We start from the raw sequence: 27790 nt of genomic DNA, 5'->3' as shown, positions 1-27790 counted from the left end.
TATATATATATATATATATATATTTATTTATTTATTTATTTATTTGCAGGCCATAGTAAAAAGGGTTTCAACACAGCCACCTTGCTTATTTGTCTGTATCTACACATACACACTTGTATTATGTTTTTAGTAAAATAACTTACTCTTTGAGCCTGTGTATGGTGCCTTGGAGAATAAAGGAGCTATAAGTGAGTATGTGCACTGGGGTGGAGGATCTGGAACGATCCACAAGGGTTCTATCCCCTTAGAAAGCAGGAAGATGGGCAGAGGCCATTCTGTCAAAGAGGTCAGCCCATAGGTACCGTACCTCCTCTGATGACTTTAGAAATGCCACATAAGTTTGCAGGACTTGTGACCTGGAGCTGAGGCTTTGGCCAAGTATGTTTAATTCTTCCTCTAGCCACTTAGCTTTAGAAGAAAGCGATGCCACTTCATCAGGTTCAAAATCATTTTTCTCTGTCAAGAGTTTTGCAGCTGCTTCTGATTCATGTGATGTCTCCTATAAAAACAAGGCACAGGAGGTCAGAAGCTGACAGGGGAATCATGAACACTCACATTCCAATACCTTCTGTACAGCCATCTATTACAATTATTAATTGAACTTGTACCAAAACTCTCCTCAATGAAAAAGGCACATATTTTAAAATTCGAAAAGAAAAGGCACCTTAAAATGAAAACGACCTCAAATTATTCTTTCAGTCTATCACCTATACGTCTTATTTAGAACATTCTATTTTCTGTGCCACAAATAGAAGAAAGTTTGTTTAGTAAGAAAGGTTGTAAAACACATTGGCAGAAATGTTTAAAATAATTTAAATAAAATAATTATACATGATGATTGCTTTATGAAATTTACCAGTAGCTCTAGAAAATTCTTAAACTAATTTTGTTATATAAGAGATGACAAGTTTAAAGAAATTGTTCACTCATTTTTTGATTTACAAAAAAATGCCATATCAAGTATGCAGTCTTCTTAAAGTCTCCACCTACAACAGTTTTTAAATAAGTGTAGGGAAAATGGTACAGATGAGGTGTGAATAACCTAAAGAGTCAGTGAATTTGACTTGCTAGGGTTGCTCTCCTATGTCTTCTTTTGAGTGCAATTTTTGGCACGTGAAATCTAACCACTGATTCAATGGACGAGTAGGTATTGTAGGCACTATTTACACAACTGCCGCAGAGCTGTGTAAAATTTCACGTGAGACCAAGCTAGGATTCAAGCAAACATGAAAGACAGACGCTCCACTCTCATTTAGAGCAAGGAGGGATTGCTCTCCTACTTGTATTTAATATGCTTCCCAGGTACTCTACTGAATGGAGGTAATTTTAATTTACAGGAGCTGCTCCCAGAGAGCCCTCTGGAAGGAGGAAGTGGAGGAGTTTCTCCCCTTGAAATTTCCTCCTTCCCTCTAAAATTTTTTAAATAAAAAAATGAAGGGACTTCCCTGGTGGCGCAGTGGTTAAGAATCTGCCTGCCAATGCAGGGGACACGGGTTTGATCCCTGGTCCGGGAAGATCCCACATGCCACAGAGCAACTAAGCCCGTGCGCCACAACTACTGAGCCTGCATGCCACAACTACTGAAGCCCTTGCTCCTAGAGCCCGTGCCCTGCAACAAAGAAGCCACTGCAATGAGAGGCCCGCACACCGCAACGAAGAGTAGCCTCCGCCCACTGCAACTAGAGAAAGCCCGTGCACAACAACAAAGACCCAACGCAGCCAAAAATAAATAAATAAAGAAATTTATAAAAAAAGAAAAAGGTACTTCTCTAAATAAAATATATGAGGCTTTCTTTTTTAAAAAAATGAACTTGAGTTCAGGCATGCATTTCATTTTAGACATTTTAAAAAATGAATTAAAAACAGCCCATTAATAATTGGTTCATCTGTGAGTTTCAGGTGGCAGTGCTGTCTGTGAAGGAGACTCTTGGATAAATTAGGAGTTTTGGATTAACATATATGCACTACTATATATAAAATAGATAATCAAGAAGGACCTACTGTATAGCACAGGGAATTCTACTCAATATTCTGTAATACCTATATGGAAAAAGAATCTGAGAAAGAATGGATATATGTATACGTATAACTGAATCACTTTGCTGTATACCTGAAACTAAGACAACACTGTAAATCAACTGTAGCCCAATATAAAATAAAAATTAAATTAAAAAAAAAGAAATGATTGAATAGCGAGGCTGTTTCCTAGAGACCTGGGCACTTGCCTCACCTTCCTAACCACCTGCTGGGGCAGGCAGGGACTTCATGAAGGTTTGGAGCTGCTAGCAGGAATGTCTGAACCTAAGTCCCATGTGAAAGGGGTGAGAGGGTGCTAGAGAAGGTGCCAGGCAGAGGAGGGCGCAGTTTCTGTCTCTAAACATTGGGTGTGCAAACAACATTGTGATTTTTTTGCCTCCTGGAATCTAGCACTGATGCATGTTGCTCTTGGTAATTTTCTCTTGCAACTTACTCTAGCAGAAAATCACAAATAGCCTTGAAGAGGCGCTCTCCCAGCCTCAAGGAGCTGCTAACATCTCCTAGGCTAGGAAAGAGGGCCAAATGAGTGTTTAGCACCAGGCTATAATGCTGAGCTTCCGTGAGCTCAAACGCCCTAATAAATGCACCTGTAAATATACTTTAGATACACATAATGGTAGCTGTTTTTAAGTCATTATCTGCCAGAAGACTAATTTAGAATTGCAGCCCTCAAGGGAGTTAGGATTAAGTTTTATAGCTACTGAAAATAAAGAAAAGTCATATTTACAAAACCATAACCATAATAATAACTCATTTTATTTACCTTAGCTTGTTTATCTAGTTCCAGATATGTACTCAAAATCTTCTCTGATTCAGAAAGGCTGGAACCGACATCCATTGCATTAGAAATTACTGGGCTGATTTTCTGAATGGACATTTCCACCTTTAGGAATAAAGAATATATTGCACCCTTAGTAATATATATTGGCATATATGTATGCATATGTGTAGAGGAGATAAATATTACTCTCTACATTCCCATTATACTTTAAATGTATATCAATTTTAATCTAAAAATAGTTTAATATTTCAGTATTTCTTACTTAAATTCATAATGCTGCTCTTCATATGAGGTAATACTACTGACTCACCAATAGAGGATATATGTTTACAGATATTTCTTTTATTAACAGCGATGAGATGTAGGCAATAATCCACATTCTCTAAGAATTTATTATCTATATTACGTAGAAAGGATAATTCACTTGTCAACACATCAATAGAAATGAATTTTTCTGGTGCATTAAGTCATGATCATACACTGTACACTGAAAGGGGCCCGATTTACAGGTATATTTTGAAGCAGAGGTCCAGCATAGGTATTAGATCACTTTATGGATTACTATATTTAGGGCTGAGGGGCCCCGGGACAGCACCACATGCTGTACATGTAATAACAAAACACAGAAACACGCTTAGGCATTTAATGATGAACGTGGGGGATTATGATTTGATCTTCAATACACATGAATTAGTGAATACAGTGAGCTTTAAGGGGTTCTATTCAATTCAAGTTACTGCCTTGCTCTGACTAGAGTTCATACTTCCCAAAGTCAAATTGGCTCTGACTTGGCAGTAGCCACACAAGCAACAGCAGCTGTTTGAGTTTCTACTGTGTTTTCCACCACCACCAAATTCGCTTGAATCTCAAGCTCCAGAGAATGCAGCACTACAGCTGCCGCCATGTTTGTAATCTCCCTGGACCCAGGCATCAGAACAAGGTTCAAATTCCCATCTCTGGATCAAAAACAGGCGAGGAGCCAATTTAGATAGAGACTTGGTTATTTAATGACCTCTCCTGTGAAGTCTATTAATTCTACTTGTGTAAGTCAGGTATATAAGTCCATTGTAGCAAATGAAAAAACATCATTGAAAATTTGAGACCCAGACTTTACAACATGGTTCATTAGCATTAATGTAATTGAGACATTACTAGTTTTTGCTATAACCCCATCTACAGACAAGTAATTTTCTTTTAAATTTATTTATTTTATTTATTATTTATTTTTGGCTGCCTGGGGTCTTCGTTGCTGCGCGTGGGCTTTCTCTAGTTGCAGCGAGCAGGGGCTACTCTTCATTGCGGTGCGCGGGCTTCTCATTATTGTGGCTTCTCTTGTGCAGGATAGGCTCTAGGCTCATGGGCTTCAGTAGTTGTGGCACAAGGGCTCAGTAGTTGTGGTTCACAGGCTTAGTTGCTCCGACGCATGCGGGATCTACCCAGACCAGGGCTTGAACCCGTGTCCTCTGCATTGGCAGGTGGATTCTTAACCACTGCGCCACCAGGGAAGCCCCCAGGCAAGTAATTTTTTATTTAGTCAAATAGTAGCTGCCTGGTTTTATTCCTCTTTGAAAATGGGAAATAAAATTCTTCAAACCACTATATTCACTTTGTAGAAAGGATTTTCACACATATGGTTTTATTCAGAGTGGCCATGTCCTTTGCATTGTCTTGGTTCAATAAATTATGATAATGGCAATTTATTCCTGGAACCCCTAAAACTCATCATTTTTGGTATCTACCTGCTGTTCTTGTGTTGTGTGGTGCCATGTTAACCAAAATGTGCATATTGGAATCATGCACAGAATCATGTAAATCAAAGAGGACACAATCACAATATACACATGGTTCAATTAACACAGTTCTGTGCAAAGTGAGAACTGCCTTTGTGTAAACATGTTCTGGGCTGGGAGGCAGGGAGGATGCAACTTCTAGTTTTGGCAACCTGGGGCAGGGATGGTTGATGAGCAGTAGTGAATTACAACTTCATTCTGTTTGAATATAAAGCCTAATGTGGGATGAAGGGAATCCTAAGGAGACACACCCCTATCCTCCCACCGTGCCCACATGCTGCAGTTCCCATACCATCATCTATTATCACCAGGTAAGGAGCTGCATCTAAATAGTAGCTTATGCATAAAATAGATAACCAACAAGGATCTACTCTATAGCACAGGGAACTATACTCCACATTATGTAAAAACCTTTAATGGAAAAGAATCTGAAAAAGAGTATATATACATATATATAAAACTGAGGGCTTCCCTGGTGGCGCAGTGGTTGAGAGTCTGCCTGCCGATGCAGGGGACACGGGTTTGTGCCCCGGGCCGGGAAGATCCCACATGCCGCGGAGCGGCTGGGCCCGTGAGCCATGGCCGCTGGGCCTGCGCATCCGGAGCTTGTGCTCCGCAACAGGAGAGGCCACGGCAGTGAGAGGCCCGCGTACCACAAAAAAAAAAAAAAACTGAATCGCTGTGCTGTACACCTGAAATTTACATATCATAAGTCAACTATACTTCAATGAAAAATTAAAAATAAAAACACTTATGCAAACCAAGAAATAAATAGTAGCTTAAGGAGGACACATTTTATGAAATTACCTTTCTTAAATAGCCCTCCACTGAGGCTGTTAATTGCTGTCTATTAAGAGCAAATTCCCTGTGCGCTGAACACTGTTCAGTCAGATGATCAACTCGCCTCTTGATGCATCCCATCATCTCATGGACACCGGTCACCCGAGAGCTGAATGGAACAAGCCAGCTATTAGTTCACTCCACCCTCATAGAGAGGCCCCAGGAACAGGGAACATTTGAAAATGAACCTTTCATGATAAGTATGACTTGATAAAAGTTACTAAGCTTCAGGCTTTAGGATAATAGAAGTTAAGAAGCTGTAGTCCTGGTACAGCAGAGACCAAAACCAAATTATGTTGTTTTGTTTAAGTCAGTCAGTCCCGAGGGAAAAGATGAGTTATGGGTTTTTGTAACCAGGTCTAATCTTCTCTTCTAAAGGTTCACTTTTTAATATTTCTTTAAGATATTCTGAGAAGCTTACGGCAAAAAACACAGTATGTTTGCCAAGAGTTTTCCTGGGGCTGTTATTTAAAAGCTTCATTTATCTAAAGATGCTCTTTGAATAGAAGTGTAGATCAGCCAATTAACAAAACACTGAATGATCCAATAGGGTAAAATATTTATGTAACACTAAGGTCCTTGTTCTGGATACTTACGAACGCTCAAGGCTGTAATCATTAGGTGAAAACCAAGGTATCACCAACAATGAGGAATCTGATGCACTTGTTCATAAAAAGAAACCAAGCCTCACACTGTCATTTTGTACCTGTGCTGGCCTCATGAGAAAATGAAAAGTGTGACATGACAGCTCATAAAATGAAAATGTCTTTAAAACAACAAATGAACTTTGAGTTGGACCCCATTTGCTGTGGTCTAAAGACACATTAGCAAGTTTCCTAACCATTTCCAACATAGGCTTACTAGCAATGCAAGACAATGAAAGGACATTGCTGATCCAGTGAGCACTTTAAAGTTTTTCAACCTACCCCTGAGATAGAGCCTCTCCCAGCATATAAGAAGTTGAAGTCTTTAATTTCCTATCAGTCATTTCCTTCCAATACTCATAAAGATGAGCTGATAACTCTTACATTTAATTACCCAGAGCTTTAAAAGATCTTGGAACAAGATATAGATTTCAGTAGTTTTACCTCAAAAAATTAATTTATGACTCTGTAAAAATGAATTGAATTAGTAACGAAATGAGGGCAGGATCCCAACTGCCTGAGAGGGAACGGGACTTCACAGGAATGACAATGAGGCTGCCAAAGAGTTTAGAGGTCATCAGGCGGCTTGAGAATCTTGTTGAATGCACATGGGATTCAAGTGTGTCCTGTGGGACCACCGGAGTCCCAGAGAAGTTTAACTGGAGGGGAAATCTTATTCCTGACGCCTAAGGTCCCACAGTCATTACACTTGAAACAACTTGCTTCGCATTTTAATAACTCAGAGACAGTGAAGAGTATAACCAAGAAATCAGGAGAGTTTAGCAAATAATCCTTGTACTTATATCCACAAATTCTGTAAAAATATTATATTGGTAACAGTAATCATATTTTAACTACATTTTAGACTTTGCATGCTAAAAAGGCACTTAAAAGCCCCGTTGTCCTATATGTTATGATTTTTCTGTAGAACATGCAAATTTGGAATGAGAAAGATAAATAAAAAAGAAAAGGTGAATAAGCACTGTGGAAAATAGGTACAGAGAATAAAGCTTGCCATAGTAAATGGGTAAACATTTTCTAAAAATAATCCACTTACTGTGACAAGGAACCATTTTTAATGTTTTAAGTAATCTCTTCTAATTCTCATAACTACCCGATGATCTGGCTATAACTGTTATCTCTGCTTTGCAGATGAGCAAAGTGAGGTACAGAAATGCTCAGTAACTTGCCCAGGTCACATTTATTAAATGGCAGGGCTGGGATTTGAACCTATTCATCTGATCCCAGAGTCCACACTCTTTACCACCTCATAGTACCTTTTCTGGGTCCATGACACATGACGGGGGTTGGGGGGGAGTATTCTAAAATTTCACTTTCCCTTGCACTCAGTGTTGATGGAAACAGGATTAGCCCGGCTGGCATGCTCTTCTGAAATTGGCTGGCTTCTCCAGGTAATGAAATGTCTGTCTGTAGTTTGCAAAGTGACCACTAGAGGGGCACGATATCTTATTCAAATTCACATCTTGAAGGCCCCTCCAGCACAGAAAATGGAAACGGGGAAACAAAAACAAATCAAGCATTCCTTCCGTAAAAATATTGCTCTTTAGCAACTCACAATTTTAATTTAGATGAATCACAACGAGCCAAATAGGATCTCTTGCTGTCTTTGGATGGATCATTCATTTTTAATTTTCCAGTGACCTACGAGATTAGTCTTATTTTGTGGTGATTTATGTCTTATCCTGTATATCTATTGCATTATAAATTAAGGGAAAATACAACATTCTTTTCATTCATTTATCCTCTGTAGCCCTGAGCTACATAGCCTTGTAAGAAGCAGATCAATGCGTATTTTCAAATTAAATAAAGTACACTTTGATCAATATTTAAGGGAAGACAAGACACAGATTTAAGGAAAAAGAACATATGCACAGATAGTTACTGCATTAAAAATGTCACTAGTAACGGTTTCTAATTGTTTTTAAACAAAGATGACTTTGCGGGCTTCCCTGGTGGCACAGTGGTTGAGAGTCCGCCTGCCGATGCAGGGGACACGGGTTCGTGCCCCGGTCCGGGAAGATCCCACATGCCGCGGAGCGGCTGGGCCCGTGAGCCATGGCCGCTGAGCCTGCGCGTCCGGAGCCTGTGCTCCGCAACGGGAGAGGCCACAACAGTGAGAGGCCCGCGTACCGCAAAAAAAAAAAAAAGATGACTTTGCCCTTTGCCCGGTTATAGAAGTTTTAGGCTATCCAAAGACTGCCCAATTTCTTCTTCGATGATTTAGGGTTCATAGTTAGGTTGACTGATACTTCCCTCCACTGTTTCAAGCCTTATAGGGACAGACTGAATTGCCTGTCCCATGTGCATTCCCTTCTTATTTGTGGCTTAGACCGCATCCTTAGTACAAGAAGTTCTCAATTATCTTGCTTACCCTAGCCAGCTTCTATTTTCCTCTGTCCTCAGCTAGATCATCTCTGTCTGATCAGGCATTAATCCCTTCCTTCTACCTGATTCCCAGTTGGAGTATATCTGTCACACTCCTAACCCCAGGGCCTCTCCCTCTCCATTCCTCCTTGGTGAAAACCTAGTCTGCAGCTTACAACCAGCCCTATTCTATCATTTTCAGTTGGAAACTTGAAACACTGATTCCAGACATTTGTTCTGAACATTCCAAAACATTTTAAAACATGGATAGCACGCATATTGCCAATTTCCTCAGAGCCTGAAATGCGGATGGTTTGATCAAAGGAAAAATATGACCTCACACTCTGCCAGCAATTCTTACATTAACTGAAAATAAATTAATAGAATTCCATCAGCCACCCAGAAATGAGTCCTATTACTTCACAGTAATATTAAATAAATGATGGGACAAGAACTGGGGACGGATAACAGAAACTTGGTTGACGGGAGTGCCCGGGCATTTTGTTCTGACTCTGATGAAGCTGCATTGCTCATGTGCTGCCTGATGGGGTGGGAGAGGAGCTACCAGTGGACCAGCTTTCTAGGCCTAATGATCTGTGGCTCTGTAACTTGCACTGGAAATACTGCTTGATCTTTGGGCTGCCTGTCTATGAATGGATTAGATGGTTCCTGCCTGTAGTATGAGCATGGGGTACATCAGATTATTCCTGACATTGACTTTGACTTCTTCAAGCATCACAGATACTCTGGAGTGACAGACTGTGAAGGTTTCTTTAGACATTTGTTAGAAACTCCATCATGGGAGTATTTTCTCCCCTATTCATTGAGCCAGGAGAGGGGAGGGAAGGGGGAAAGAAAAATGATTGATTTTTTTTTTCCCCTCCCAGAGAGCAGAGACATATTGACTTCTGGCTCAAAAATAGACTGTTACATTTGCTCTATGGAAGCGGTTGCCCTGTCTTTGCATCTGTTACAAACCAGGGCTGCGAGAAGAGAGTAAATCCCAATGTTAATGTGTTCTAATGATTCTTTCCTGAGAGCAGCAAGTTGCTTTCAAACCTTTCATAAATTACTATCGGGAGCCCATCTGGATTAGCAGCTGAACCAGATGCTAAGCACGCGCCAGCTCACTCTATCTCATCAGAAGGGATCAGCTGATCATTTTTTTCTTTCTGTCTATGGACAAATTATACTTTGAAAATGGGAAAAAATATCTTCCTTATCTCTGGACAGGAACGCTTCATGTTTATCATCTCTATTTTGGAGGAAACAATCGCCACCATCTAGTTTTCATCCCTACTTTGAAAAAGTGCCATTCGAACTGTGGAAGTGATATGTATGTTTTTACAATAATTTTTTTCTGACTTAAGTTGTACACATTGAGAATCACTGCCCACCAAACATATCACACCCACATGTATCTCTTGTATACACATGACAATAAAGAAACAGCAAGTAGTAAGTGGGGCTGAAACTACAGGGTTCCTGGGTTCTGGTCCAGATCCATGCAGAGATGCCCACATGTTCCACTCCTATGAGGCCAGAGAGAACAAAACATGTCCTACATGAAAGGTCCCATAGCTGGGATTCTCCCTGAAATCAGTAACAGGGATGCGATTCTCCCTCTTGTAAAAGGAGTTTGAAAAACGCATAGCCCACTGCTGCTGAAGCCAAGGAATCAGACATAGCAGAGCAGTCAGGAACCCCGACTGTGCCCCAACCTGGATTTCTGGCTGCACCTCTGAGAGCCCCAGTAGCTCTATGGGAGCTCGGGTGACCCTGATCAAATAGCAGAAGACTGATTCTGGACAGGAGACCCTGTGAGTTCAGGTGGAAGTCATTGCAAAGCTGCTAAGGAGGAAAAAAAAAAAGAGTAGAGAACAAAGCAAGGAAAATAAAGCTGAAGAACAAACACTTCCCATCCAGAAGGACAATCTAAAATTTCAAAACACATGAGGAAAATGAATCCTAAGAAAAGACACTCAACAATCAAGAGCTAAATGTGCTCTACCGGAAATGAAAATAAGTAGAGCAATCTGAAAGTGAGTTTATAAATATGTTTCACATCACCAGAAAGATAAAGGAAAAATGAGCACCCATAATAAAGAAACAAGAAACTCTGAAGCAAAAGCAGTCAGAAGTAAAACAAAATTGGATAGGAAAAAGAATGTTAGGAATCCTAGAAATGAAAACAGTATAGTTATGAAAACAAACAAAGGAATTCAATGGCTGAAAACAAAGGGAAAATTAACAAAAGAGAAAACTCAATATGAGGGATTCATTGGGAACGCAGTGCGAAGAGATAGAGGAATGAAAAATATGAAAGATAGTTCAGACATCTAAGACAGACTGGGAGCCTCCAACATTCTTCTACTGGGAGTTACAGGAGGAGAGAAAAGAGAGAAAAACAGAAAATCAATATTTAAATTGCTGAACATTTTCCCTGATTGATGACATAAATCCTCACATAAAAGGGGCACAGTAAGAGCTAACCAGACAAATATTCTCTTTTGAGGTAACTTAGAAGATATAAAAATACATTTTAATGTATTTCCTTCCAAAAAGTTTTTCCCTTGGCAGTCCTTTCCACCCCTTCCCCTCCAAAGTTAGTAAGATGCCATATACGTGATTTGGATCCTACTTTATCCTCTTAACATTTTATTGTGAGGATACTCTCCGTCTTCGAATATTCCTCAAAAACACTCTTCTGATATTGGCTTAGATTATTCCATACTGTGCTTGCCCTTAAACTATTGGAACAGTTTCCTATTTTCTGAAAATATTTAGGTGGTTTTCAGGTTTGCACTATTATAAACAACACTGTAATGAGCAGTTTATTCATATATTTGTCCACTCACATCTCTTCCTCTCTTCTTTCTGGTGTTCTTTCCTCTCTAAGCCCTCTCATTGGAGAGTACTCCCCCTCAGCTGTCCAAGGCACAGATTTCTGCCCCCTTAGTCAGGCTTCCTCCGTAGACCCTGCAGTTTCAGACCTTCTTACTCTGGGATCCTTGCTATTTCACATCACATCATCAGTATCATAAATGAATAAATTCATATTGCAATGAGTGACTCCTAGATATTTTACAAGAACCTAATCGAATTAGTCCTGCATTTAATAGAAAGGGTAAACTTTGGGTGCATTCCATACTAAGAGTTTCAGAATTATACAAGCCTTAACAATGGTAACAGATTCAGATCGCAATTATGACATTTACTCAACCCCTAAAGAGAACAACTTAATACAAACATGAAAATATTTGGAAAGTGGCTGAGTTAACACTGTCATAACTCAACTTTGCAATTTCCTAAATTTCAGTATCTGATATTTACCATCTAAATATATCATCAAACTTTTTTAAGAAAAGTTATTTTAAGTTCTTAAATGCTTGGTAGAATTCCTACAAAATGTGACAATAGATGACTCTGATACAAAGGGATTTCTGATTTTGTTTCTTTGTTTTGTTTTATGTTGTTGGAGGGTGGGGATTATTTTTGTTTGTTTTCCATGTAAGATCTTTTAAAATATTTTTGCTATGACATAAATTTTCCTTTATGCCACACCAGCCCCTTAACATTTCAAATCAAGTCACCTAGCATGTAAATACTGAGATAAGGAGCATAAAAGAGGCTTCCTACATGGTTGACCTTGAAGGCTGACCTCAAGTTGATGTCATGGTCTGGATGGGGAGATGATGCTGTCACAAGTCAAACAACTAAGAAATGAGTCAGAACACCACAGAGGAAAAAGTGAGATAGAGCTGACAAATACAAAGGAATTAAAAAACTATTGTGTGGTGGGTATTGATTAGGTTCATCCTGGCTGGAACATGTAGACCCTTCACCCATCTTGGATTATCAAATTCAACAATGGTCTTCTCAAGTCTCACTCCTTCACTTGACCCATCCTGGTCACAGGAGCTTGGGATTGTGTCTCTCTTCTCTGAAGATGTGGCCCTAACACCCACTGTCCCAAGGGCTTCCTCAGACCTAGATCACACTCCCTTGACATGTCATTCCCTTACTGGCCGTTAATAAGGTTCTGAAGACTCAGGGCCAGGTTTATGTATCTTTGACTATCCTTGAAGCCCAGTGCTGGTATGTCATATGGATGCTCAATAATGTTTTAAATAAACAGAAAGAAAGAAAAACTTTGCAGGGAAGGTGAGACTTGAGTTGAAATTAGAAGATAGATGCAGCACATTTTAAGTGTGTTAAAATGAAAAAAAAAATCCACATTCACTAAGTGGTCAGCCTCCTTGCTAATGACTGAAGTTGAAAGAAAGGAGACAGAGCTAGCAACCTAACAGAGCAGCTCAGACCTGCAATCACTCCACCCCTTACCACTGTGTGACAGGTAGTAGGTAAATTATTTGAACCTCTCTGAGCCCCAGCTTCTACACCTGCAAAACAGGGACAATGGTAATAGAAGTATCTGTATAACAGGGTGGCTTGAGGATAAAATTTGTTAATGTAGGTAAAGCACACAAGCGTTGCTTTTATTGCCAACAAGCACTTGGACATAGTCTAACTCCCACCTAACTATTTTATCTTGTCTTATGCCTTTTCCCCTTGTCATGCTCTCCTCAGCCACACTGTCCTTCTTTCTGCTACACCTTTGCTGTTGTTCTGCCAGGTCCACTCATCTCCCAGCCATTTGCATGGTAGCTCCTCTCCTTAATCTTTCCCCGACTACAATGTCTAAAATGGTCCCCTCCCCACAGTCACTCTCTAGCCCATTTCACTTTTTATTTTTTTCATAGTTCTCATTGCTGTGTAAGTGCATCTCATCTGTTGATTTATTTGTTGGTTGATTGCTTCTTCCCACCAGAATATAAACAGCATGAGGGCAGGGACTTCACCTATCACATTAGATGCTTGGGAGCACCTGATCTACAAAGACACTCAATAATATTTTGGGAATGAGCAAATGAATGACTGAATGAACCATGCTCTGTCTAAAGTTCATTATCATTCACAATATCAAACAGGGTAAGTAGTGGTAGCCAACATAAATGAAAATCGTGAACAGAGAATGCAAAATCCCAACTTACCCCGTTTCTATTTCTCTGTAAAATATGAAAAATCAACATTAAATGAATAACAATAAATGTTAGAGCAAAAGGGCAATACTTAAGGTTATATGAAAGCAAAGTATTCAGTCAGGATGAGGTTTATAAGCTTAAGTTCACCACAACAAGGTAGAATAAAAACTGGAACAGGGGCTTCCCTGGTGGCGCAGTGGTTGAGAGTCCACCTGCCGATGCAGGGGACACGGGTTCGTGCCCCGGTCCGGGAAGATCCCACATGTCGTGGAGCAGCTGGGCCCGTGAGCCATGGCCGCTGAGCCTGTGCGTCCGGAGCCTGTGCTCCGCAACGGGAGAGGCCACAACAGTGAGAGGGCCGCGTACCGCAAAAAAAAAAAAAAAAAAGAAAAAAGAACTGGAACAGTCTTTTATGCAGGAACAGAAATTGAGTCAATGCTGAAGCAAGTTTACCTGTAAATCTTGAATTAATTTTAGGGACAGGAAAAGCCAAATGAATACTTTATAAAGTAGCCTGGTTTTAGTGGGTGTTTCTATGTTTTTGAGTTTTTTATCTTTTTGAATTATAGTTTTATCTGGATATATGCCCAGGAGTGAGACTCTGGATCATATGGTAGCTTTTTTTTTTAGTTTTTTAAGGAACCTCCATACTGTTCTCCATAGTGGCTGCACCAATTTACATTCCCACCAACAGTGTAGGAGGTTTCCCTTTTCTCCACATCCTCTCCAGCATTTGTTATTTGTAGACTTTTAAAATGACGGCCATTCTGGATGGTGTGAGGTGGTACCTAATTGGAGTTTTGATTTGCATTTCTCTAATAATTAGCGATGTTGAACATCTTTTCATGTGCCTGTTGGCCATCTGTATGTCTTCTTTGGAGAAATGTCTATCTAGGTCTTCTGCCCATTTTTCGATTGGGTTGTTTGTTTTTTTGTTATCGAGTTGTATGAGCTGTTTGTATATTTTAGAAATTAAGCTCTTGTTGATCTCATTATTTGCAAACGTTTTTTCCCAGTTCATAGGTTGTCTTTTGTTTATGGTTTCCTTGTTTTTGAGTTCTGAATTGGTAGCTCACTGAGAACACAACAAAGGAGGTTCCTCGTTTTTGCCCAATTATGGAAAACTTCACCCTCACACAAGGTCTCCGACCCAGCACTTCCAATCACCACAGCTTCCTGTGGCTTAATAAATGCATTATTCTGCTTGGCAGCAGGGTAACTTTGGGCTACCTTTACACTCAGTGCTCAGAGATGATGCCAAGCAAGGCCTAAGAGGAGGGGAGGGGGCCGGAATCCAGAGCTTTCAACGTCACTGTAAGCCTGGTTTGACCATTATCAGATCCCATGATAGGTAACTCGCATCATAACTAAATGCAAACGAACGCGCTAAAATGCCTTTGATGTTAAAGTGTACTTAGGTTATGTCACAGATATCACACTCTGAAAAGATAATAAACAATTTAACAATGACTCAGAATTATCACCTGAGCATTAGGGAGGAAATAGAAGGGCAAGGAAACATGTAAATAACCATCATTTATCTTGTGAGGCTGCTCCAATTTCAAAGGTATTTGATTCCAGGTTAGAAAAACAGTGTGGATCTGTTCCTAAAATAATTACAAAGTTCTCAGATTTACTGGGAAGCTTCATCTTAGATAAATGTGAACTTCTGAAGTCCTATTTTATTAACTAACTGGAAAAAAATTAGATCTAAGGGTCTCTGAAATTCCTATCTGCCCCAGTGCTAAATTTTACCTTTATTACCTCAAGATAAATGTTTATCTGCTCTATTTCTAATATAACCTTCCCCAGTTAGTGAAAATGAATATGATTTGGTACAGCTGACTCTGCCGTAGTCATATGAAGCAACCATGTAACTCTTAATATTTTGCTTTTAAAACTCTTTGTATAGAAGGTAAATAAACAAGTGAACCAATTATTTATCGGGTGCTTTCTGTATGCCAGAGTGGTGTTATCGCATCTGATTAAAACATCTTCTATAAAATGCATATTTCCATTTTACCGATGAGGAAATTGAGGTTCAGAGAAGTTAAAAGTCATGGCATTACTTTGGCTCTCAGAATGCATGAAATAAAACTCCTTTGATACTAAGTCCTAAGCTTCTTATCCACACCAGTTTTCAAATGTCTGATAGTAGGAATTTTAGTGTTTTGTGTCCTAGTAGTGTGGCTGGCATTCAGAAGTTTAGGAAGCCATTGTGATGTTCAGTAACACATACTTTTCTCTGTGGAATTTATGTTTATTTCCATTGTCATTATTCGAAACTCCACCTTCACTCCAGCTGTGGCTGCAACTTGAAATCTCCTTCTGCCTCTCTCCCATGGCGGTGACCCAGGTCGTTGAACAGATAAATCATTTGATGAGGAAGGGAAGCAGGTCCCAAATGGTATGCATGGGATTGAGGTCAGTGACTATGTGTGGCTCTGGTTTGCGACTGAGATTCTAATGTGTTTCAATTCAGCTTCTAATGGATTTCTATTCTACATCTACCCTCTGAATCAAAAATGTCCTTTGCCAAGTAACAATTGCACTTTACCTTCAGTTCCTCCTGCAAAACGGAAATAGTATTGATTTGTAAAATATTGTGAAATCTCAGGGCAACCAAACACCTTGGAACTACTATGAATGCTCATATATCTAGGATGTTGACAGAAATCACACTGCTATTTTTTCTTTTTTTAATCCAGTTACCTACCATTAATTCAAGTTTCTTGAAATGGTCCCTAACTATTACTTCTTCTATTAAGACTCAGTCTGCAACCTGACGAACAGAACTATAGATGTCCCTTTGAAAAACAATATATATGTAAAATTTAAGACTAGAAGGAGCAAGGAAGGCAAAAAGAATGAGACTAGCTAAGTAAACAAACATGTCGACCATTACAAAATGGATGGCCAAAAAGAATCACTAGAATCCTGAAAATAGACTGTAATGTAAAATAAAAGCACTCTCTTATATTTAAGTATTGAAAATAAAGCATTACTGATTAGAAAAAACAGGATAAAGTTTAGCAGTAATAACTTGTGACCAGCTTTTCTACTCTTAAGACTTAAGCATCAAAACTAAATACGGAACTTCAGTTTCTGGTCAAGAAGCAGGGACTGGATTTACCCTCATGCCTTAAACAACTCAGACATTGAAGCACAGGTAGCACAGGACAGTGATCCCTGAGAGAAGGGAAATGAATGAGGTGAGCCTTACGATTGCATCAGCCTGCTGTCTGGGAGGTAATTTCCAGACCAAAGCTCAGGGAAGTGGAACAAAACAGAGTCCAAAGGATGTACTGTTTTGAAGATACAGAGATCAGACTTAGGGGAGGTCAAGGCACCTAGAATTTCTGGGGCAGCGTATCAGTGACAGATCTTCAGATCTGGGGAGGGGTCTATGGCTGCTTCCTGATCCACCCACGCATGAAAGGAAACTGCCTAAGGTCAGGGAAAGCACCACAAGTAAAGAGTGGCCTGAACAGAGAAATAGTATGTATCTGTGCTTTGAGACCTACTTACTAAACTGACATGAGACCAATTACAACTGGGGACCTCACCACTTAATCCACCATCACATGGTTCAGATCAACGTCAAACAGGTACACTGAGTCCAGGCACAACAAGTCCAGGCACCCCATAGGGTATCTTCTGCCTGGTCCAAGATTCTTATACATTCTAGAAGACTGGACCTGTAGCAGGGGAGGGGAGAAAGGAGCTCTCATACCCATAGGGCCAGACATGAGCACACTGGTTCTCCTAGAGCCGAGTGGACACACCATTACCTGATGCATGACACGGAGCCAAAGTAGGGAAACTTAGTAACTACAGCTATTGTTAGCTTTCCAAAGGTGAGAATTATTTGCCCTTTTCATAGCCTCAGCTTTTTAGCTCCTGCTGGAATATCTTGGATTATTTCTGATCTTGACTTTGCATGGTCCCATAGCAACCATCACAAGCCCTGGTTAAATGTATCTGTCTGGACTCAGATTATCTTCTGAAAAGAAAATTCCCTAAACCCAAATTTACCAAATCAACACTTGTAAGCATGTCTAAAATAGAGCAGAATGAGGGTTTAAACAGAAATAAAATAATTTTTACCACATTTGACCTATTTCATTGTTCCTCAAATTGAACGTCTTTGAGTTTCAAGGGGATTGTGGATATGGAAGATAAAAACAGGGCTTACCCCATTTGCAGAATTTTTTTTGTCTCTCTCTGTCAAAACATAAGCCCTGCCATCATTTCTTCCTAGTCAGTATCTGTTCCATCATCTCCATTTTGTCTTCCAATCCCTATTCTTGATCATACGTTCTCACTGCATTCTCTTTCTGCTTCTCAAGGTCCTTCTCTCTCCTCATTCCCACCCATCTCTAAGATATACCAGAGTATATCACACTGATATACTCACTGAATGTGCTCATAAAAACAACCCACCCTAGCACACTGGTTAAGAGCAGGTGGTCTAGGATGCACTAGACCATTAATCTGGATCCATGCACTTGAATTCAAATCCTGGCTCTGCCACTAACTAGCCAGCTGCATGACCTTTTGCAAGTTACTTAACCTCTCTGTGTCTCAGTTGCTTGTAAAAAGAGAACATTAATAGTATATTCTATGCCTTGTAGAGTTGCTGTGAGGATTAATGGGATAATGCTTCTAAAGCTGTTGAGACAGTGCCAGGCATGTGGTGGGCTCTCAATTTTTTTAAATGTAATTATTATTAATTAATAATAATGTCATCTTTTACTTAGGGTTTTGCTTGATGAGCCATCAAGCTCATAAATTAAAGGGCATTCTAGAACTTAATTTTTTCCAGAAAGGAAAAAAGGGACAGAGTAGACTCAAGGCTTACGAATTAAAAGGGAGGAAGAAATCCCACGGAGATGCTAGGATATAAAAAGTATACAGAAGGAAAGTTCTGTCTCTTCTTTTGTTCTTTCCCTCCTCCCTCCTCAGAAACCCACAGAAAGAAAGCTTTAGCATCTTCAGGTCCTCAGGTCAGAATATAGCCTCACTTCTGGATGAGCAATGCTGTGTTCAGAATTACTGTTGACCAAAATTCAATAGATACTTTTAAGCCATGTCATAATGCAGTAAAACATCAGAAGTAGGGACAAAAAATCATGCAACTTATTTTTTAACAGACTGTGGAAACTGTGAAAAAGCTTGTCACACTGAGGAATAGACTTCACTTACCTGCAGGAGGCTAGTTGGTTGATTAAGGCTTGTCCCTCCTGCAAAGCATCAGCTGTGCAGTCTTTAATTTCTCTGTGTAATTCCTCATGCCTCGCTGCCAAGACAGGCAGACTTAAACCCTCTGATTTAAGGAGCTTAAGGTAAGCTTCAACTCTTCCAAGTACACCAAATGCCTGCCAAAGAAAACATACTTTCATTTTCTGCTCATCTACTTTAAAGTCTACATCAATGTGCACACAAAATACTAGAGATTAAACCAGCCTGTTCAATTTATTGGTTTGATCATAACCAAAAACAACAATCTGAGTCTTAGAAAATAGCTGTGTAGCTTTAAGGCTCCGTTTAGGGAAACTGATCATAGTTTAGTTCAGCACAGATAAATGTCAACCCCATAAAATTACCAAAATGGTTTACATTGAGAATGTACCTATACAACACAGTTATAACTATATAAAATTTGGAGAGCCAGGTTTATTTTTTGCACATTCTGTACTGGACACAACTAACGGATGAGATGTTTTAAAAATATTATGCAGACTTTCATAACCTGAACATCTCTGTAATCTTCTTTTAAAAAAATTCCCAATAAATTGCACTTTGAACCTGAAACACCACGGGGAAGTATTCAAAAAATTTTGGGACTTTTGTCCCTTGCCTTTCTGAGTAAAAGATCTTCTGCCTGCTCCATCCAAGGCATCCATCTGTCTATAGAGAAGATTGGAATTTGGTTCTGAAACAGTGCAAAGACTAAGACCAAGGTAATATTTAGCTTCTGACATGTAAAACAGGATTATGCAAAAAGAAACATCACCTTGTAAACCAAGATACTGTCTTGAGAGAAGATTTTTGAATTTCTTTATTTTCTTCCTTTATTAGCAGATCAACAACCAGGTATGGGGGATTAAGCTTATAGAATGAACACAGAGTAGAGAGGAGCTATCCTTTTGGCCATTAAGGCCTAGTTGGCATTAAGAAGGGGGAATATATGATATAAAAGCAGTAAAAGAAGACTGTGGCAATATGAGGAAAAGAGAGATCAGAGTGCCATGGTCTTCATGGGTTCTTGATAGCCCATCTGTGAACTTGGGCCTGGAGAGCAGGAGATGAGTTAGGTAAGTTGAAGAGAAGATGAACAGCAAGGGAGCTCTTGCCACGTTGCCCTCTGGCTGTACTGGAAGAAGCCACCTTACAGGGTGTTCCACACCACTCTGAAGAACAGTCCTATCCCAGAAAGCTTGACTGGGCCACCATCAGCAGGGGCGTGAAGCCTAGCCTTCCTGGGTTGTTACAGTGGAAGCCAGTGAGCTCATCAGGGGCCACCAGGTCAACTAGGAAGACCCCACAATGAGAGCAATGTTCTCGTGAGTCGACTACCACTGAGAACTGAGAGAGACCAGAGAGGGGAGCAAGGCTGGGTTGATGCTGAGGGAACACAGTTTAAGCCAAATGTAGAGGCTACAGCCGTGGACCTGTGTAACAGCACCCATACCTCTGCACCTGGCCACCTTTGAAGGGAGTGAGTTGTTGTTATTTTTTTTAACTTTATTGAAGTATAGTTGATTTACAATGTTGTGTCAATTTCTGCTGTTCAGCAAAGTGATTCAATTATATATATATATATATATGGTTTATCACAGGATATTGAATATAGTTCCCTATGTATATAGTAAGAACTTGTTTATCCATGCTATATACAATAGTTTGCATCTGCTAATCCCAAACTGCCAATCCTTCCCTCCTCCACCCCGCTTGCCCCTTGGTAACCACAAGTCTATTCTCTATGTCTTTGAGTCTGTTTCTGTCTCATAGATAAGTTCGTTTGTGTCATATTTTACATTCCACATATAAGTGATGTCATATGATATTTGTCTTTTTCTTACTTACTTCACTTAGTATGATAATCTCTAGGTCTATCCACATTGTTGTAAATGGCATTATTTCATTCTTTTTTATGGCTGAGTAATATTCCATTGTATATATGTGCCACATCTTCTTTATCCATTCATCTGTCAATGGATATTTAGGTTGTTTCCATGACCTGGCTATTGTAAATAGTGCTGCTATGAACATTGGGGTGCAGGTATCTTTTCAAATTATAGTTTTGTCTGGATATATGCCCAGGAGTGAGATTGCTGCATCAGATGGCAACTCTATTTTTAGTTTTTTAAGGAACCACCATACTGTTCTCCATAGTGGCTGTACCAGTTTACATTCCCACCAACAGTGCAAGAGGGTTCCCTTTTCTCCACACCAAAGGGAGTGAGTTTTAATGGCAGAATTGGAACTGGACAAAATTTGAATTTACAAATGAAATCTTTCAGATACTGTCATATGACTTATATGTTGAGATTCTGTTTTCCCACCAATGTCCTCATGTCTTCTGAATCTGCATTTACTGACAGTGTATAAAGCAAATTCATTCCCATTTATTTAGTAGATGATAGGAAGTAATACAAATAATCACTACAGTTTAATGAGAACTATGTGCTTCTTCTCTACTTCGTGTTTCACAATTACTTTTCATTTCGTCAACAAATATTCCTGATCGTCTGCTGAGTTCCAGGCATATTGTTCTTAAGAGCCATGGGAGGCAGCAAGAAATTATCCCCTTTATATGAATGAGAAAACTGTGTCTCAGAGAAGTTAAATAAATTTCACCAAGTCACACTGTGCTAAGGGACAGATTTGGTATTTGTACTCAATCTGTCTGGCCCCGAGGGCTCTGCTCTTAAATCCTGGGCTATGGTGCTATGTAGCAAAGGATTTCTATGGCAGGCTTATGAGAGAGGGGCATTTCCAAGAAGACCGTTAATCTTAGGTGGAAAAGGTAGGATTTAAAAACTTACTTTTTGTAAACAGTGTCTACTTTTCCTTCTTACAGGTGAGAAAGGATACAGAGAAAGATTGAGCTATTTCTCTTATGTTTATAGGACTGTAAAAGAAAGATAGCTTTATTAAAGAAACTTTGAACCTGAAGAACTCTTCCTTATCTGATTCTTTTTCTTTCCTGCAGTTGGCAACAGAGCCAAATGTCTCAAGATGCTGATGTTAGAAAAGATGATTTGAATTGCTTCCTGGATCTTTCCATAACACACTGAAACACCACTAGGCAATAACCACTGTTTCTGGAATTTTGTTTTATATTTTTAATTTTATTGCTTATTTTGAATAAATTGGAGTCCCTTGTTAATCAAGGGTTAGTTTTAAAGCCAGTGCCTAAAGTAAAAATCTGGTGTAGTCAAAATAATCATGAACTCGCTTAAGTCATGCTTAAAGTTTAATATATGCTTATAGTAATACATACTCACACTTAGGACTGAGAGCCACCGAGCTAGGATAAAGGAAGAAATAAGGATAAATCTATACTTAGATGTCAGGACATTCACTTCATTCTTTCTTTAAGATAATTCTCAAGTTCTTACTGTGAATGGGGAAGGGATACAGACTTCAAAAGTGCTTTTTCTTGCCTGTAAGTTTAAGTCCATTCTATCTTAATATTAAGCCATTATAACCTTAATAAATATCATGTTTATTATTGAGAATTAAAGAAGGAAAACATATGAAAGTAACAAGGGCACGATGGTGGAAATGTAGTAAGTACTCAGAAAATATTTGCTGGTTCTTACTCTAAATCTTGATTGATCAGACACATCTTTGAAAAATCACTGAGAAGAGGATGGCCACCTGCTGCCTGTCACTCATCCTACGTGGCTTTTTCTCCTTGTGTCCCCACTGAACAGCTGCTACTCTCAGATCCTTGGTCACTGGTCTCATCTTCATAGGAGTTAGATTCTAAAGCCACGTGTACATTAAACGCATGTGTGATGTGACTCCACCCTATTCCTGAAGGTTATCATAAAAGTATCATTTCCTAATGGCACGGAAATAAATTGAAGAGCTAAACATTCACTAGAAGGAGGAGGTGGTAGATCAAGGACCAGTATAACCCATAACTTAGAATTAAGATAGCCAGATTTTCTTCCAGAGCTTTTTCTCAGAAATATCAAAGTGTCAGGAAAGTATTTATGAATTGCTCTATGTATCACACTTAAGAGAACTATAGCAGTAGAAAGGAGGTGAGTGATTTCTTTCCTTCATTAGCTCAACGAGTATATTTACAAAGATCTACTATAGGTAAGATGGGCTGGATGCTGTAAGAGAGCTTATTCCTTACCCTTAATCCTAACTTAACCCTAATGGGAATAATCTACAGACACAGATATAGTTAAATTTCTTAATTTTAAGAAGAGACCTCTTTCAAGATTATACTGTCTGTGATTGTCTGAATCATATGCAAAGCTTGTTTCTCTTATTCCCACATAGAAAATGATCTAAGTATCATTGTTCTCACTTAATCTACCCCCAGAATAGAACTGACTGCTTGTGTATTTACCAGATCCGTAAGGAACCTGATATGCTGGATCCAGTCTGGAAAGAGTCTCTTTGTTGCACACATGGTACAGAACAGGTTATTTCCAGCAAGAACACTGTGGCCTCCACATAAATGCCTTTGGAATTCATATTTTACATTTAGGTTTTTGTCCTTCACATCCCCCTCTTTCTTCAAACCTTGTGTGAAGGTCAAATAGAGGTTTTATGAGTGGACTGGAATAAACAAGGATATAGGCACAAGGATAATAGTTTCTCCCTCTGGGTTCTAGCTCTTCTTGACTATTTTATATGGCACCACTCAGTCCTCAAGCAGACAAGGAGGAGATGAATCAGCTCTTTTGGCCCTGGCTTGGGAAAGAGTAAGGAGTTGCTTAGGTTTTGTGTTCTAAGATGCTAATAAATATCTTTCCTTTTTCCCTTGTGAAGCACAGGATCCCAAGCAGGCTGCACCAAATCAAACAGAGGTGATATCAAGACTTGGCACATTTGATTCCTTTAAAAATATCTATGAGATTAATATGCTTAGCAGGAACCATGAATCATGCAGCATAATTCTTATATCGTGCTGTTTCACAAAGATGTTTAATAAGTAATATTGTTTACTTCCTGACTAATTTGAAGAGAATCAACATTAAAAGAAAGAAAACAAAAACCACTGTAGAACCCTGAACATTTCCTTTCACGAATCCCAAGGCTGGAGAATGAGTTTGGTCAGAACCTTTATAATTACCAAGGATGCAAAACTTAACTCAGCTTCTAATTAGAGCACTGACCTCCACTATCTACAGAGAGTCAATTTTCCTCTGGGTTTAGTTTTTTAAAAGACCAAAAGCTTCAGTGTCTTTTCCTAAACATTACCTGAGATAACTTCTGGTGGCTCCCAGTTTGGCAAGCTGATTCCTAGTTCAGGTCCTGTCCAAGATTTCAAATGCCATGAAGACGGGGGCAATAGGGTGATGTAATTTTCAGCTCCTCATACTTGCTGCCTCCTACTACTGCTCTGGCTTATTCCTTGCCTCTTCAAAGTTGTTGCATCTGGTCCCCAGAACTCCCTCCGTGTTACAAGGTTGATCAGTGATGTTACTGAGAGGTGTTTAAAATCACAAGTACCTAAAGCAGGGTTTTACCTCACAATTTGAAAAGCTAAAAAAAGCACTGGACAAGAAGGCGTTTGGGATTGAAAGTGGAATGTATCTGAAGCCTTTGATTAACAAGGAATTGGAGGAACTTTATATATTGACCATTTCTTACTTTTTCTGAGATGAGTCCATCTTAGAGATATATAAACTAGACCCATAAGTAGAACTTTAGCCAGCTAATCACTTTATAATTTCTGGTTTTCTTTTACGTAAATTGACCCAAATGGTTTTAGGATGATCTTGGGAATATTAACATGGAATATGTCCATTTGCAATGTGCAAAGCACTTTTTTTCCATTTATTCAACAAATGTTTACTGAAATCTATGGAGCAAGTATGAAAATGAACAAAAGCACTGAGGTCATGTTAGAGTGGCGAGTGCAGTATTAAATGCATATATAATGACAAATGATGGCTAGAACGTAGGAGTGCTTGGCTGTTCTATGCACTAGTCATGTATTAACTCATTTAGATAAAGCAAGGACTCTGTGAGGTACATATAATTGTTATTTCTATTTTACAGATTAGAAAGCCAGATGCACAGGAAAGTTAAGTAACTGCCCAAGGTCACAGAGCTAATAAATGTCTGAGACCAGATTCATACCTAGGCAGCCTGGCTCCAAAATCCATTATATTATGTTATAAAAGTGTCATCCTAGCAAATGTTTCTATATATTCACTTAATACTCCACAATTCCATTTATTTATTTACACTCCAATTCTCCCCTGCAAAGATTGTGTACATTTATCACTGATTTTAAGAACTTTCATTACTTTCATTACTGAATGTTCCCTGAAGTAGAATTGTTAGACCATTTTATTTATTTTTATTTTTTTTCCTGTTGGGTGATACAGTTGATTGAAAGGCAAACTCACTTTCTCCAGGAGTTCACTTACACAGGGGTAGCTCCTTAAGAATATCTCTTCCCCATGACAAACCAAGGCAATCAAACCATACCCCAAAGCAGAAACCCAACAGAATAAGGCTATCGGCATTGTCAGATGACACTCAGAAGCAGGAAAAAAAATTATAAAGCTATATGATGACTGTCTCTTCAGCACTGCATTTGGCCACATACTTATTAAATATTTTTTTTCTTTTTAAACTAGCTAAAGAAAATACTCTCGAGCAGGGTTAGTTCTTAAAGCAACAAACAGAAAAAAATACGTATGTGTATATAGTAAAATCAAAGAAGGACAGCACGTCAGAGCTGGCAAGGACCTTGAGCCAGCTCAAGGCCAGTGGCAGATGACATCCTCATCAACGTCACCTGCCACTCTGAGCGCAGGACTCTCAAGGTCACCCCGTCAAGGTGTTAGACCATTTTAGAAAAGAGTAAACTCAAGCTCAAAATGTAAATTGATTCGTCACATAGCCAATCATTTATTCATTCATTCAACAAAATGTTTTGAACACTAGGTGTCATAAAGATGATTAAGACAATCTCTCTCTAAGGACCACAGAGAAATACTATGGGAATAATAAGAAATAAGCAATGAATGCTGCCTAAAGACCTCTCAGAGGAGGTGATACGGGTGATGACAAGTCTCTTTCTACATCACTACCCTCCTTCTCAGATATGACACGGAGAATGAACTTGAAATTTGTGTTCCTGTGTATTAAAGTAATTAATCTCTTCTCTTTCAAAATGATCTAATCCCAACTACCTTGGATCAATATAATCTCTTATGAACAATATAATGTAGTTAGTTGGCCTTGAAACTCCACAGTTTCTAATATTCCACTGCTTTAACTCATTCAAATAATTATTGAGCATCTACTACCTGGAGGACACTGTTCTAGGTGTTCTGGTGAACACAAAGTAAAATTGACATGTTACTTGCCCTGAAGGAATTTTAATTTAGCAAAGGGAAGTAAATCTACCCAGAAATATCTGTAATACAAGGAAGAATATACTTACTGCCAATGGAGGGGAGCAACAGACTGAAATTATGCATAGAAGGGAAACAAATTAATACATTCATACCTTAGAATTCAGTTGATAGCTTTACTGTGAAAGATATTCATGAGTGAGTGACAACAAAACTGATTGTCTTGATGATAAGACTATTAAATGTAGACTGAGTTGTGGGCTTTCATGAGAAATGTAAGATGTTAAAGGTGTTCCTTGATTTTGATATTTTTTCTATCTTAGATAGATATTTAATAATTGTATGTTAATAGTTTAGCCATCTTTATCAAATGTTTACTGTGGTTTAAATAGCCTGTCCCTCGAAGTGAGAGCGTGGCATGGACATATATACAGTACCAAATGTAAAATAGCTAGTGGGAAGCAGCTGCATAGCACAGGGAGGTCAGCTCGGTGCTCTGTGATCACCTAGAGGGGCAGGATAGGGAGGGTGGGAGGGAGATGCAAGAGGGAGGAGATATGGGGATATATGTACACATATAGCTGATTCACTTTGTTATACAGCAGAAACGAACACACCATTGTAAAGCAATTATACTCCAAAAAAGATGTTAAATAAATAAATAAATAAATAGCCTGTCCTTGAGCTCTAAAACCATCCTCAGAGGGATCACAGGAGCAGATTAAATTAAGATATCATCTGCGTCTACAGGAGGAGGTTTGCCTCTTGATGATTTTTGCAAGACCTTAATATCTCTGCATATTTAAGGACAGGTTTAGCATAAGATAGAAACTTCCTAGCATGCTATTCAAGACCGTTCCTGACCCCTTGCCTCTTCTACCACTTTTTGCCTCTCATCACTCCCAGCTTATACCCTACACTCCTGGCAAAATAAATTACCTGAGGTTCCCCAAACAACATTATACCATGTAGCCTTCCCCTAATTCCTTCTTGCCCAGCCTTCCAAATTTAGCTCACTGGTCCCTCCTCTAAGAGAAGACTTGCTTGACACTTACCCTGGGTCAGGTTAAGGATCTCTTCTGTGTTCCCTAATGCTCTAGGCTTACTCCATCATGGCTCTTCCCACAGCACACGACACTTCCGTTTCCTTGTCTCTCCTCTAAACAAGGCTGATGGGGTCTTAAAGGCAAGGATCATATCTTTCACTGCTTTAGCTCAAGTACCCATATGACACATGACAACATACTAGCTGAAGGCAAAGGTGGAAGAAGGGAGGGAATAAAAGCAAGTTGCTTTTCTAAGAGAAACGGAAGTTGTTCTGGAAGTGAGAAATTGGAGACAGGCTGCTTAAGAGTTATGAAACTGAAAGTAATTATACTTTCCTTGATGTCTAGTGACAATTAGCTTAATTTCTTGAATTCATTTCTGTCACTTCAACAAATTCCTTCTGGATAATATTTTTTGGATCTTCTACTTGGACAGGTTTCTTCTTTCAATCTGTAGTACAACTGGTCCATTTTAGTTAATTGTTTCTCACATCTTGGCTAAAATGTATCTATTTTGAAAAAGGTAGAATAGTGTGTATATAAATTTTTAAAAATGTATCAAACTCAGTGATTAATTATTTTGTTTTTGTCTGAAACAATAATGTTGCTGTAGGCATTACTGTTTGGTATCACTGTAAATATCTTTAAAAAGC

General features: G+C 39.1%; 1 protein-coding gene across 15 annotated transcripts in view; it reads right to left on the bottom strand.

Moving 5' to 3' along the window:
• The window catches only part of CCDC141 (coiled-coil domain containing 141), a 259530-nt gene that overhangs the window by 66540 nt on the left and 165200 nt on the right, over positions 1 to 27790 (bottom strand). For 14 of the 15 annotated variants that reach the window (XR_003793967.1, XR_003793968.1, XR_003793969.1 and 11 more), the window contains 4 exons: positions 18728 to 18900; positions 5416 to 5557; positions 2801 to 2920; positions 308 to 499 (listed from right to left, as the gene is read on the bottom strand). Coding sequence is in view for 12 of the 15 variants with exons in the window: in XM_029225422.1 (XP_029081255.1) it covers positions 308 to 499; positions 2801 to 2920; positions 5416 to 5557; positions 18728 to 18900 (627 nt within the window). In the remaining 3 variants the exon portion in view is untranslated. The remainder of the gene's footprint in view (positions 1 to 307; positions 500 to 2800; positions 2921 to 5415; positions 5558 to 18727; positions 18901 to 27790) is intronic. The other variant, XM_029225421.1, reaches the window with a different exon arrangement.

Source organism: Monodon monoceros, unplaced genomic scaffold, assembly GCF_005190385.1.
Source record: "Monodon monoceros isolate NGI ecotype Baffin Bay Population unplaced genomic scaffold, NGI_Narwhal_1 Super_Scaffold_16, whole genome shotgun sequence".
In the NCBI taxonomy this organism is placed as follows: Eukaryota; Metazoa; Chordata; class Mammalia; order Artiodactyla; family Monodontidae; genus Monodon; species Monodon monoceros.
This window is presented reverse-complemented; position numbering and strand designations above follow the sequence as displayed.